This window comes from Pinus tabuliformis, chromosome J, assembly GCF_031772625.1.
Source record: "Pinus tabuliformis cultivar Carrire ecotype Pingquan chromosome J, CPIR1, whole genome shotgun sequence".
Taxonomy (NCBI): domain Eukaryota; kingdom Viridiplantae; phylum Streptophyta; class Pinopsida; order Pinales; family Pinaceae; genus Pinus; species Pinus tabuliformis.
The window spans coordinates 63,009,455-63,023,214 of record NC_142295.1 but is presented as its reverse complement, the minus strand read 5'-3'; the positions used below and the strand labels follow the sequence as shown (position 1 = coordinate 63,023,214).

The 13,760-nt window shown below is 37.0% G+C and overlaps 1 protein-coding gene across 2 annotated transcripts in view; it reads left to right on the top strand.

Moving 5' to 3' along the window:
* Nucleotides 1-13,760, top strand: part of GPS1 (geranyl diphosphate synthase 1) — a 316,841-nt gene that overhangs the window by 42,192 nt on the left and 260,889 nt on the right. For both annotated transcript variants that reach the window (XM_089377112.1, XM_089377113.1), the window contains exon 4: nt 6,037-6,108. In XM_089377112.1, coding sequence (XP_089233238.1) covers nt 6,037-6,108 — 72 coding nt within the window. The remainder of the gene's footprint in view (nt 1-6,036; nt 6,109-13,760) is intronic.

Below are 13,760 nucleotides of genomic sequence, written 5' to 3'. Positions count from 1 at the left end.
AAACAATTCAAATTCCCTTCCTAAATAAATGCGTTTTTCCTTGGGAATCTTGTGGTCCCCTCCAAAAATTCGATTTTCTTAGAACACAATTTTTTTTCTTTGATTTTAGGATTCCACATCACCTTGGGACTTAACTTTAACTCCTCCATGATTTTCCACCTCATAAATTCCCTTCCTAAATAAATGCGTTTTTCCTTGGGAATCTTGTGGTCCCCTCCAAAAATTCGATTTTCTTAGAACACAATTTTTTTCCTTGATTTTAGGATTCCACATCACCTTGGGACTTAACTTTAACTCCTCCATGATTTTCCACCTCATGTCCACATCATTTGACATCATGTCCACATCATTTGGCATATGTGGATATTTTATTCTTTTCCATTTATTTAATTGTTTGCTTAATTTATTGCCACTTTTTCCACTAAACTTAGGAAAAGTGGGTTTTGAGGGTCCAAAACACATTTTTAACCCCTAAGGGTGTGTCTTAGTAGAAAGTTGAGGGTGAGAGGTGCAATATTTATTGTTCATACCCAATACAACTTCTCTAGAAATCATTTATTACATTTCAAATACAAATTTTATTCCAATATCCACTCCGTGGGAAATTAAAAAAATTAAAAAATAACCCCCTAGACCTAACTAAAGTTCATGCGTGTGAGATTTTGGATTACAGGAAGAAGCCAAAATTGCAGGACTACAAGAAGGCCAAAATTCTGATGCAGTGTGGCCAAAATTTTTAGTTGATGCAGTATTGAAGAAGTTGATTAGAAGGACTATCTTGGGAGGCTGACTTGGTGGATTGGAGAAGGTCTTTGTCTTGGTCAAGGGTCTTGGTTGTTTCATTTGATTTGGTTCTAGAGGAAGATAAGTGAATTTTTGGGTTTTCCCTTATAAGAGGGATTTTTCCCTGGCTGAGAGCCTACATTCTGTGTCCTTGATCTTCATGTTTATGTTTTGGTAGTTGCTTGATGATAAGAAGACAAAAGAAGACATAAAGAAATTAAAGAAGACCTTAAGAAGATAATTATATATCACAAGTAATTATCAAGATAAGAAAGTCTTTCTGCCTTTTTGATTTTCTAACATGGTATTAGAGCGAAGTTGAAGAAGAAGGAAAAGACAACTTGAAGATCTGTTGAAGAACACCATTTGATAGAAGGAAGGAAGTCTTGGGAAGATCATATACTAGTCTACTATAAGAAGAGAACCTTTGAAGCCTTCGATATATCTAGTAAGGGTGACATTTACAAGTATACCTATGGGAAACTTCAAGGAGTCTCTAACTTTAGAGCATGGAAAAGAAGGATGGAACTCATCCTTGCAAGGAATAAGGTATTGGAATTAATACAAGGAAAAGTCAAAGAACCCACAGATGATGCTGAAAAGGAGAAGTACAAAGAAAATGACATTATTGCTATGAACCTTGTTGTCGCACAAAATGTCTAGGCACCGCCTGGGTTGGTCATCCTATTAGTTTGTATAGACCTCCCCTTAGAAGACCAATTACTTCTGCTGAGTCCATGCTTGAGCCATTAGGCCATATAAGAACCTGACCATCCATAAATGCAACTCGAAAACCTCTATCTTGCAGTGCAGAGATAGAGAGCAGATTCTTCGTCAATCCTAGTACATACAAAACATCTCCCATGTGTAGTGAATCTTCGAACTCTAGTTCAAACGAAGCTGACCCAAATCCTTTCACTTTATACTTGGTATTATCTCCATGGTCCACCTGCAATGCTGAATCTCTCTCTATCAAATTAGTGAGAGCATCTCCTAAACAAGTCATGTGCCTAGAAGCACTGCCATCCTTTAACCAAACATCATTGCTATTGGTAATAGTGCTTGAAAGAGCGGAAATAAATACTTTCTCCTCAACTCCCTCTGGATCTAGAATAAATTCCTTCTGAAACCTGTCTTCCATTCTTAGACTTGGCACTATTTGGCAACAGATCAAAAAATCTAGTCCAACTGTTGAACACTTGTCTCTTAGGCTGACCTTAGTGGTTGCTCTTTCAACAAATACCATGTTGAGTTTTCCACAAGATGTATAGTAGAAACCAATTTTCTGATCTAATAATTACTACCTAATGACCTTTAAAGTTTAAACAATTTATTTCATGCCATTGATATCATTTAGAAATTATACATAGAAAATTTCAACAACAAATGCAATAGAAACAGTAAGATCATAAAGAAACAACCATGCACAAATAGAGACAACAATTTTACCTTGGGAGAAAACCCAATAACTTTTCTTCTAGGAGAAATTATTCTTCAACAAGGTTAACAAATCCAAATTATCTAGAAATTTGTGCCAAAATATAAAGTCCAAATACTTTTAAAACCTAGTCAATTTCCTACAAGTCAACATTGGTCAAACCAACCAAAAATACAAAAGTCAATGTTGGTCAAATAGTCAAATTTCGGCCTGCAGTCAAGCTTGGTGCTGTGTTCAACAACCTAGGGTCAGATCCATACTGCAGTCAGCTCTAGTCAACAATCAATCTCAGTGAAATTCAAACTTGGTCAAATTTTAGTCATTTCGACCTCTCTCTGTTCACACCACTGCTCTAGAAGAGAGAGGATGTGATGATGAATGACCAAAGTGAAGTGTCACATCATGTATATATACATGTCGAATGGATTGAATTTTTACGAAGGGGCACACCATTTCATGGTGGGGTCAACTTGTCCCTTTTTTGAGCCTACATGATGCCCAAAAAATAAAATTTTAATTTTAATTTTCACAATTCTTCTCGGATGACTTAGGTGACCTCTTGGCATGCGGGAATACCTCCTGATGCTACACAAAAACCAACAAGCTATATTAATAGTCTAGCCTTGTATAAGATAAAAAATGAAAATTTCTACGCTAATCTATAGCTAGAAACAACAAAATTTCTAAAATGTATTACAAATAATAACTAGATATTATGCAAAATAGAAATTTTAAATAATTTCTAGCAAGCAAAATTGTTGAAATTTTGGAAATAGATGGACTAGAGAGGGAGAAACTATGCATATTTGTCCTCGGGTTAATGGAGTTTATCAAATCCTATGAGTACGACTTAACTAAGTCTAGGCTTGAGGATTCTAGGGGCTGGCCTAAAGCATGCCACAAAGTTTCCTACTATGTCAATTGAAGGAACAAAACATGCAAGGTAATATGTAAGGGGTGTTGATGATTTCGGAATTAGATTAAAGGTATTATTTCCCTTGGAGTTTTTAGCCTAGTTACTACCTTACTTTGAAAGCAACTAATTTCAAAATACCTAAAGTAATAAACAAAATAACTAGGTTAAAGAGAGATCGCACCTAATTATTGATACTTGTAAGAAGTCTTCACTTGATTATTTCGACCATCATTTGCATGTATAGAAACTGTTCCCATCCACCACAAATATTCATCAAAAGCCTCACACAACATAAAGAAGAAATATACTTCAAAGCAATAATGAAAATTTCTACGCTAATCTATAGCTAGAAACAACAAAATTTCTAAAACGAATGACAAATAATAACTAGATATTATGCAAAATAGAAATTTTAAATTAAGAGAAGTGTGCCTTTGGGATTGGTGCCAAGATGTTGTAACAACCTCCCCAATAGAAAACAATGGTCCTCAACAAGTATGCAATCCAAGAGAGATCAAAAACCTCGTCAACAATGATGTGTTTCAAAATAGAAATAGTTAGCCACGGTAGGCATACCACTCTTGAAATAGTGAGTGACCAAGTCCATGGAATAAATTATTATCCATGTGATGACTACTTCATCCAATTCTAGGAATATGTGAAGAATCTACTCGAAATAGTACTTGTGCTTAACTACCAAGCCACATATCTTCTTCAGGGTTAAAATAAGGTGTGAACAAAACAAACTCAAAGTTGAGAGCTGATCATCCAGTGGAGTGCACCACCTAAAATAACTTATCTAAAATATGTGAAAATAAAAAATGATTCAATGATGTGGATGTGGACATGAAAGAGACGGTGCATGCATAACTAACCCTCAAAACATATGTGGACTCAACAAACTCTTCAATATCTGTGCCAAATGAAATAAATTTCTCATCCAAGTGGCATATGTGAGTGTGAACAAGGCTAAAATAATCCCAATTATTTTACACGAGGGAAACTACCTTTTAGATATTATTATTTTTTTTAATTGTGTTTTGCCTCAACATGAGTTCCAAAGGGGAGTGCTATGCTCAAGTTCTGTTCCTTGTACACAAGAAGTTATATTCCCTAGTACTTGAAAAAAAAAATTCAGACTTAGGGAATAGGGCCTTGATTGAGTTTTATAACACAATAATAAAATAGGCCAAAAACATAGTGCTTCAACCATAGGTTTGGGTTGGATGAAATAGCAGTAAAATATTTTAAACCACTGTGGCCTGTTAACACGTTAAGAAGGGGTTATATTGAAATATGCCAAATGAGAGTTAAGTTATGAGTTAAAACTATGTGTAAATGAGTGAATATGGGTCATGCACCCTCTATGAGTGGTTGAATGATGGAATAAGTGTGATATGAAAATTGTCTATGCAAAAAGGAATTGTGATGACATAATGGGCGGTGCGCATGCTAAATGATGGATGATGGAAGGGGACATGCATCTAAACATGCTACTAGGAAATATGCCACCAAGCTAGGGGACACGACAATTTGAAAAAGCTTGAACCCACCATGAAATGACTAAGAGAAAATAATGACGAGATTATCATGAGCGCAAGATAATGGGATGGGAGATTCCTTCCAAAAGTCAATCATGGAGAAGCATCTGCAACAAAATGAGTGTTCATAATATGCCACCGAAGCAGCCTCCGCCAATGATATAATATATGACAAATAAATCTGATAAGAGGGAGTGAGCAAAGAAGCATGAAAATGATACTGCCAAGTCATACTGTAACCATGTCATCTTCCCAAGGGTCAGGTAAGTAATGAAGGTAGCACTAAATAACAGGTGCAATAACAAAGTGCCACAACAACTGCAACTGGTACATAGAAAGTCCATGGATGTCATCCTGCAAAGTGTCGTGGACTGTTCCTTGAACACCCCATACAATATACAGTGTAACAGTACGGATTAAGGATCAGACATGTTTCGAAGGGCATTACAGAACTCCATAATGTGCATAGCTACACCATTTTCCCCTGTTTTTGGTCTTGTAATGTATTCTTTATATTTGTTTAATATCTATTATTGTTGCTCCCAACATGTCATTTCCTGTAAATTTGGGTGAAACTTCTAGCCATATTGGACACTCATATCTGTATTCCAGAAGTTCCCACATTCAGGAAACTTGTGCAATGTAGATTTAAAACCATTTGTACTTCTCCTGGTATTTGAATCGCCTTCACTCTATTTTGTCTCATTTGGTGTTGAGATTACTGAGAGCAGATGGTCTGGCCACTACCATGATCTATCAGATATATCTCCAGTATGATACTTATTATGGATACATTGAGAGCCCTTTTTGTAACATGATGTATTGCTATCTTGTAACTGAAATAAACCTTCTTGCCAGCGTTATATTTTATATGAATAATCTTCTGGCAAGTCAATAAATGTTTGGTGGCATTGGCTGCATTTTTTGACCATTTCAAATATTTCTTCTTCTGAATAAAGAGACTAAAATTGTTTGTTTTCCGTTATTTCATAATCTTTTCCAAATTGCTTTTGAGGTGGGATAGTATCTATTCTATGCAAAGTTATAATTTTTTCTCATAAGCTTATTCGCTGAAAACAGGTTTCTTATCACCTTTTTTAAAAAGGGGCATCTGAGGACAGATATTCCCAACGTCCTGTGATAAGTTGTTTTAACTGACTGATCTTTCCAACATGTCCTTCAACTTGATGAAATTACCGGGAAAAATTGAAAGGAAGATGTCCCCTTAATAAAGATTTATATCTTTTTGCATTTAGATGAACCTTTCCAAAACTCTTGTGCATGCAGAATATTTATTTTCAATACTAGGATGATTGTACGTACCCATCAAGGCATTTAAAATTGTATCTTTGGTGCAGATTCCTAAGCTGGGAACAGCTGCAGAGTATTTCTTCAAGTTGGGAGTAGAGGGCAAAAGATTTCGTCCCATGGTAATTGCATAGGAGAATATTTTTCCCCAAAAACCTTTTTTTCTCAATTTAATCATAATGCCTCGTTAAAGCCAAATCAAAGGTGCTGAGATATTGGTTTTTTCTTACCTTGTTGTAGTTCTGTATATGTTGTTTTAACAGGAGACTAATGTCATTCATGAATTTAATTGTGTATGTGAATTGGTAATGTAATTCATGAATTTAATTGTGTATGTGAATTGGTCACAGAAGACCTAAGATTCAGATCAATTAGCAAAATATAGATCAGATCAATTAGCAAAGGTTGATATAGAATTATTCAAAACTATTTTAGGATTAGAAGGCCTTTCGTGGTAATCATTTCTAGCTTTTAAAAGCAACACAGTTGTGCCATTTTTTTCTCTTATGCTTGTTTAATTATACCTTCACTCGTGTATGGTTATTAAACATTGAAATATTAATATGTTCCTACTGTTATAGCTTTTAAAAGACGTGCTTTATAAAAATGGAAGGAAACAGTAAATCATCATCCCTTACAGGAAAGTCGTAGGCATCTTTTGATCCATTGTAGATGTGCTGTAGTGACTCAGAAGAGTTGCGTTCTTTATTGAAAGAAATAGTCTTAAATGCAATCAAGCAACATGGAACTCATTTGCAAATAACTCTGTTTTTTATAATAATGACAATAACAGTAATAATAAGTTGTCTAGACCATGTGCAATTAACGAAGGAATGAATTAGACCAGCTGTCATCTCAGGGTTCAAGGCTAATGTCTATTCAACAAATTACTATTCAATGTATATAATATATATATGATGTCGCTTGTCAATGTAATATCATCTCATATCAATCATTCATATTAACAACTATTTATTTTTATGCTTTATGAATTTCTTTTCTTCATTCTATTTTTATCTTTTGGACATTTGAATGAATGAACTGTTAGGAATTGGTTGTCATTGATGTCAACCCTAGAAGCAGCCAGATGAAGCCCCACATTTGTTGAAGTAAATGGATGGGAGGAAATGTGATTTCTTTTGTAAGATCATCATCAGCTGATGGTTCTTGTCTTTCCAATTCCAATGATAGGTGGCATGCGTCATAACTCCTCATGGTTGAGGAGATATATCTTGTCAAAGTTGGAGCCCCATTATGTGGTCAAGATGCCCCAAAAGAGATGCTAAAGCCAGCTTGATGATTGGTTAAAATTGGAGAAACATGGATATTTTGTATTGGTTGTTGAGCTGTCCAAGTTAAATATGGTGCTCCCATTATAAATCTGACCTCAAATAAAGTTTCATGTCGGTTCCCTAAATTTTGTTTCCATTGGTTGTCAAATTGGCTTTCAAAAAGGATTATAATTATGGCATAAAAGTTAAAGGTTGGCTCTTTTCTAAGGCCATGTCGGCCTCCCCCTCTAGGAGCCCCTCCTGTATAAATAAGAGTTCGGATCTCCCCAGGAAGTGCATCATTTATTCATGCACATATCTATCTATTGATCTGATCTCAACTGGCCAAAATAGTGATGCTGATCTTCAAGTTAGTCCAAGTTCTTTCTGAGGCTGGTTGAGCTTCTGTCGTATCTACTTGTGATGATCATTTGCTAGACAAAAATGAAGTCTGAGGGTATTTTCTGAGGAGGGTTTAAAGGTCTGTTTAAGCCCTATCTTTCGGCATCCCTGAGGCTCCTATTTGCATTCTTTTGTGGCATAATCTAGCCTGATATGAGGCCTAATTTCGGCCATAAGGCAGTAGTAAATCTGCGCTGGCGAAAGGTTATATTTTTAGAGGCTTATTCGTTATAAGGCTGAGTTCTCAAATGAGTTTTGGGCTTAAATTTTGCATTTTCTTGGGAGGTTTCTTCGCTAGTCTTTTATCTTCTGAAGTAGATGTTTTTGGCCCCTTTGAGGCCTATTTGAGAGACATAAACCCGACTTGCCTGAGGCTCCATCTATGACACTTATTCACACTATTCCGAGGCTTGATTTGATGACTCTTTTCACTGGTTCTGAAGCTTGATCTTGACCTTCCTCAGGCTCTGTGTAAGACAACTTTCATACCAGTTTTAAGGCCATCTCTGTGGGCTAATTTGGAGCATTCTGTGGGCTAATTCAAACCAGGTCAAAAATTTGTTTCGACCCTCTTTCTGTAACAATTTGAAGGAATTTCAAGTACAAATTTTGGGTTATTACTAAGGCATCTTCAAGGCAAGGTTAAGGCTGGGGTTAACGAGCAATATCTCTGACCTGTTGAAAAATGACTCAGTCATCTCAGGAAAGTGAGATCTGAAGCAGAGGTGAAGTTTGTTTTTGGACCTGCTGAACATATATTGAAGACATCATTGATTATCATCAAGTATTGCAATCAGAGGTATGATTTTTCAACCTGTTATATTGTACCTTGTTATGAATTGAAACCTATACTTGATAAGGGTTTGTAGAATAATCATTGAGTTATAGCAGAAGCAGTGCTGAATTTTAACAACAGCTTGACAGCTTAAGGACCCCATTGTATATCTAGGCATATATCAATAGAGACAACAGTGAGGATTATTTGAATATCATTGTAAGTGGGTCATTGTCCCTGGTATGAGAGCCCACATTTATTCTTCTATCTTTTATATTTTTAGGGTAGTTGGGTGGTGCAAGGAGGAGACTAAAGACTCCTTCACATTGGAGCTTGAGAATATCTTGAATCTTAAGGATGGTGCAAGGAGGAGATTGAAATCTCCTTCTGGTTGGAGCTTGAGAACACTTTAAGGGAGCAGGGTTGTGCTAGGGCAAGTTGGAGCTTGGAGGGTGTTGGACTAATAAATTTAGGGTGTTGAAGCATCCTTTCAGTTGGAGCTGATAAATCTAGGGGGTTGGAGCCTTCTTCCAATTGGACCTTGTAAACTAGGGTGTTGGCACATCTTTTTAGTTGGAGCTGATAATTTAGGGGTTTGGAGCCTCCTTCTAGTTATAGTTGGAGGTTCGTGTTGATGTTATCTTAAAGACATATATTAAAAGCCTTCGGTGGTTTTTCTCCAATAATGGTTTCCACCAAAAAATTCTTTTGTCCTGTTCATGTGATGTGATGCTGATTTATGTTTTGATCTGATGCTAATGATATTTAATGCTTTGAAGTTTAAAATTACCCAATTGAAGTGAAATATTGATTAGCCACCCCTATTAGTGTTCTCAACAATTGGTATAAGAGCAGATTCCTTCACAAGCAGTCTAACCATAGGAAGGGAGATCATGGATTGCATCAACAATGGAACTACATTGTTTGATGGACAAAACTATGCGCTTTGGAGTGGAAGAATGAAAAGATAATTGCAAACTCGTGGATTTGATGTCTGACATTGCATAGTAAGTAGGTACGTTGAACCTCTTGCTTCTCCAATGGATGATGCTGGTAAGAGACTTTATGAAAGCAATGTTGAATTTTCTAAGTCTATCCATTAGAAAATTAATCTGTATTCTGCTGGTTTATTTCTTCTACTTTTTAAAATTCGAACAAGTAATTTGATACATTTAAATACCGAAATAAACACAACACAATCACAACATCTACAGATCATCAACTAAAAGAAAACAAGCACACAAGTGACACCGTTATTTTTGGACAAATTTCCCCGGAAAAACCCAATGCGGGAAAACCGGTGCAGATATTCTGAGGGTTATATTATTATGCAGTCTATTTGAGTTCAACAGGGTGCCTAATCCGGCTCACCTGATAGAGAAAAATACACGATAGCAATACCTCTATATCCGGAAACAGGTATTCAGAAAACTTGTCCCACAAAACCCTCTCCGGCACAACTGAAGCTCATCGCTGGCCCTTCTGGCCTTTGCATCACCTCCTGCTGACCCGCATCAACCCCAGGACCCTCTGCGTCAGCCCTCTGAGGCACTGTGCAACCTCTGGGAGCCTCTGCGTCACTCCCTCTGCCCTCTACGTGGATGACACAATCTCTCTGTGCTTTGCGCTGCCTCTGCTGGGCTCTGCGTAGCTTGGACTGACTGTTGCTCTCGCTTTCTCTGCTTCTGTGCTGGTCTCCTAGTATTTTCCCTGCCTCTTTGCGTCGTACTCACTGCCCCTCGCTGTTGATCATTGATTCAACTTTGCTTAGCAACCCCGCTCTAGCAAAATGAATGACTGATCACTCTAGTGTATCTTCCAATTGACCCTCAAGCCTCCTCTTATACTTTTCCTGTTGGTCCTTTAATGGCCGAGATTACATCTCTAACCAATGGCTAAGATTAGATTTGGCTTGATCCATGACTTTTGGAACCTTCTAACCAAGTTTTATAATAATACCCATTAATATTTTATTTTTCCTAAGTTTAGACTTAGGAACTCCATTAAAAATATTAATTTTTTAATATCTCCCAAATTGGGTACAATCTATCTAAACCATTTCCCGGTCTTGGAGATCTCATGTGCTTTAGCCTCTCCACCAATTTTCATGGCTAGAGCACATCCGATGCTACCCCAAATCAACAAGCAATACAAAAGGAAATAATGCTATTTTAAATGGCCTAGTAGGTCTAGTTTATGTTAAAGTAATGCATAAATCTGCAAAAGAGGTTTGGAACAAGCTTCAAAGCATATATGAAGGAGATCAAAAAGTCAAAGAGGCCAAACTTCAAATCTTCAGAGCATAATTTGCGCAGCTGAGAATGATGGAAGATGAAAATATTGCAGCCTACTTCCTCTGTGTAGATGAAATAGTAAACACTTTGCAAGGGTTGGGAGAACCAATGGAGAACAAAGCAATCGCTATAAAGTTCCTAAGATCTCTTTCGATGAGATTTGATTCTAAGGTATCATTTCTAGGAGAAAGATTAGATCTTGCCACGTTAAACATGGATGAGATGCATGGTATACTTACGGCTTACAAAATGAGAACAAAACAAGAAAATCCATCTAAAAGAGAAGCAACTTTCAAGGCATCAAAGAATACAAGGAAGAAAGGGCAGCAGTCAAAGTCTAGATCCAGTTGCAGCTTGTAGCGATGTTTCAGATGAAGAAATAACCAACTTTGTGATGAAGTTGAAGAAAGGAACTGGCAAGTATGAAGGTAAGCTTCCTTTGAAATGTTTTAATTGTGGTGAAATTGGTCATTTTGCTTCGAAATGTCCTAATGCAAAATGTTTAGATAGTGATGAAGAAGAAGAAACTCCTAAGAAGGAAAAGAAAAATAAGAAAAGAGACTAGAAACATATTAAAAGGAAAATCTCCAAGAAAAGTTTCTAGTCAAAGGAATACATTTCTTAATCTGATGAGGAAAGCAACAACGTAAGTGAGTCAAAAAGGGTGTTATTCCTGGCAATAGGGAATCAAGAAGAAAAAGTCGAGGGAGTAGTAGATCTTGAAAGAGAGTTGTTCAGTGCTTTAAAAGATCTAAAATTACAAAAGAAGAAAGTCAAAGCATTGGAAAAAGAGCTAAGTGAACTAAAAGAGCATTTGAAGAACTTCAACAAAGAATCTAAAGAATTGGAGAAGACTATCATTAGTTTGAAAGTCTAGTTAGAGGAAGCTAGAATAATCGAAGAAACACTCAAAAACTAGTTGGAAGAAAACACGAAATTGAAGGAAAGTTTGGAAGCAGAGATAGTTTCACTTAGAAAGGAAGTTCAAAAGAAAAACATTCAACGAAATTTTGTAAACAACACTAAAATGTTGGATGAGATTTTCAACACTCAAAGGCCATGCGACATCAAATCTAGTTTAGGATACAAGCCAACTTATGATGAGAAGGGATCAAGCTCCATGACGACAAGAAAGGAAGCCGAACAAAAGAGTATTGTAGGTGTCATAAACTAACCTATCAAGAAGGAAGAATGCATGCCGTGGAAGGAGAATGTCCAAGATTAGTCAATCAAGAGAACACAAAATTGACAGCCAACAGTGAGGAAAACTCAAGAAGAAGGCATCTCGAGAACTACACCACCTAAAGGATTTCCCACATCTAGTTACCCTAGTATATTTATTGGTTATTGTTTTTCATGTACTAACTTTGGGCATAAGGCTGGGATTGCAAAGCTTTTGACAGGGATGATTATCAAAGTCATTATCAAAACTGTAAAGCATGTTTGCAGGAACACAAGGAAAATAGCTTCATCAACATAAAGTATACGTCATTTGCTCCATCATTTAGGTACCACATTGAGTGTTATATATGCCATAACTATGGTCACATAGCTCGTGATTGCAAAAGCATGATGAAGTCTTCTGTGAGGGAAAACACTAATATGAGGTACAAGAAGGTTTGGAGAAGACAACAAAAGAAAGAGGAACAAGTAAATGAATAAATTCAGAGGTCATGCTCACATGATTTGTAAAGTCGTAAGACCATGATGAAGCTACAGGTACAAAGGAAGATGTCAAGGTTTAGAATGATCCTGTAGCAAAGCAAGTTCATATATCATTTTAAGAAATTTGGCTTGAAGACTCCTAGTATTGTGAATATTGAAGAGGGGGTGGCTAACTAGCAACAATTACAAATTTGAAGATCTATCCTTCAGGCAGTTTGATTTGGGAAGGCAGATTCACAATGGCTTGATGACAGGGTTGTGAAATGTCTCATGGAACTTGTTAGGCAAGCATGACAGAGAGAAGCTGTCAAGGGGAGATAATGTTGGATGATGTTGTTATTGATGTAAGAGTCTGTCATGAAGGTGCATCCTCTTGGGAAGTAGCGAAGAAATGTCTTGACTTGAATGATTTTAATATATGTCAGTAAATTGCATTAATTGGAAGTTCCAATGGATAAGAAGCCCTGGAAGAAGACAGGGGGAGAAAGGCATATTGTAGGAAGACAGAGGAAGATACTTTGTCAGGGGGAGTTACCCTTTGCCATTGATGTCAAAGGGGGAGAGAAAGCATAAGAGAAGAACAAAAGCATGGAGATAGGGGGAGAAATGTGTTGATTTCTGTAGCATCAGATGTGCTCTTGCCTCGAGATTTTGCAGAGAGGCTAAGACACATGCATTCTACAATACCCAGAAATTGTTTGGAAAAATTCCAACTAGAGATGGTCTAATTAAAATAATTAACTTTTTAAAATGGTTCCCTAAGTCTAAACTTAGGAAATTTGGTTAATTAAAGGGTATTAATTAAATCAGGTGTGAATCTTCTAGAAGAAGACGAGGATCAACTCCCAATTAATCTTAGCCCTTGATTATGTTTTAATCTTGGCCGTTGGAGCTCCAACGAGAGATTATAAGAAAGAGTTCGATGGGCACTTGGAAAACACATCGAATGAGAGATCAAAGATCAAATTTCTCAAGGGTAGCAGCATAGAGTTGCCGGAGTGAGATCGAGTGATCTTCTTGCAGTGAGGGGCAGGGATAGTAGTCCAGAGGAGAGTTTTCCAGATCCATAGAGTGCAAAGCAGAGAAGAATAGAGCAGTTCAGAGAGGCAACACAGTGCCATGCAGAGGCAATGTAGAGCTTCAAAGGGAGTTCGAAATTCAGTTGGGAGAGTCGAGATCTAGTGCCAGAATCCGGGGTTGGTCGAATTTCCAGACAACAGGAGATCCGAAGAGGAGGTGACACAGAGCCCAACAAGTGTGACGCAAAAGCTGCGTAGAGGCAGTGTGGGGCAACCAGCATGTCCCTGATTTAGTTTGGATCCTGAATCAGTGTGAGATTTTTTCTCACTAACTCTTTGCTAGTTTTT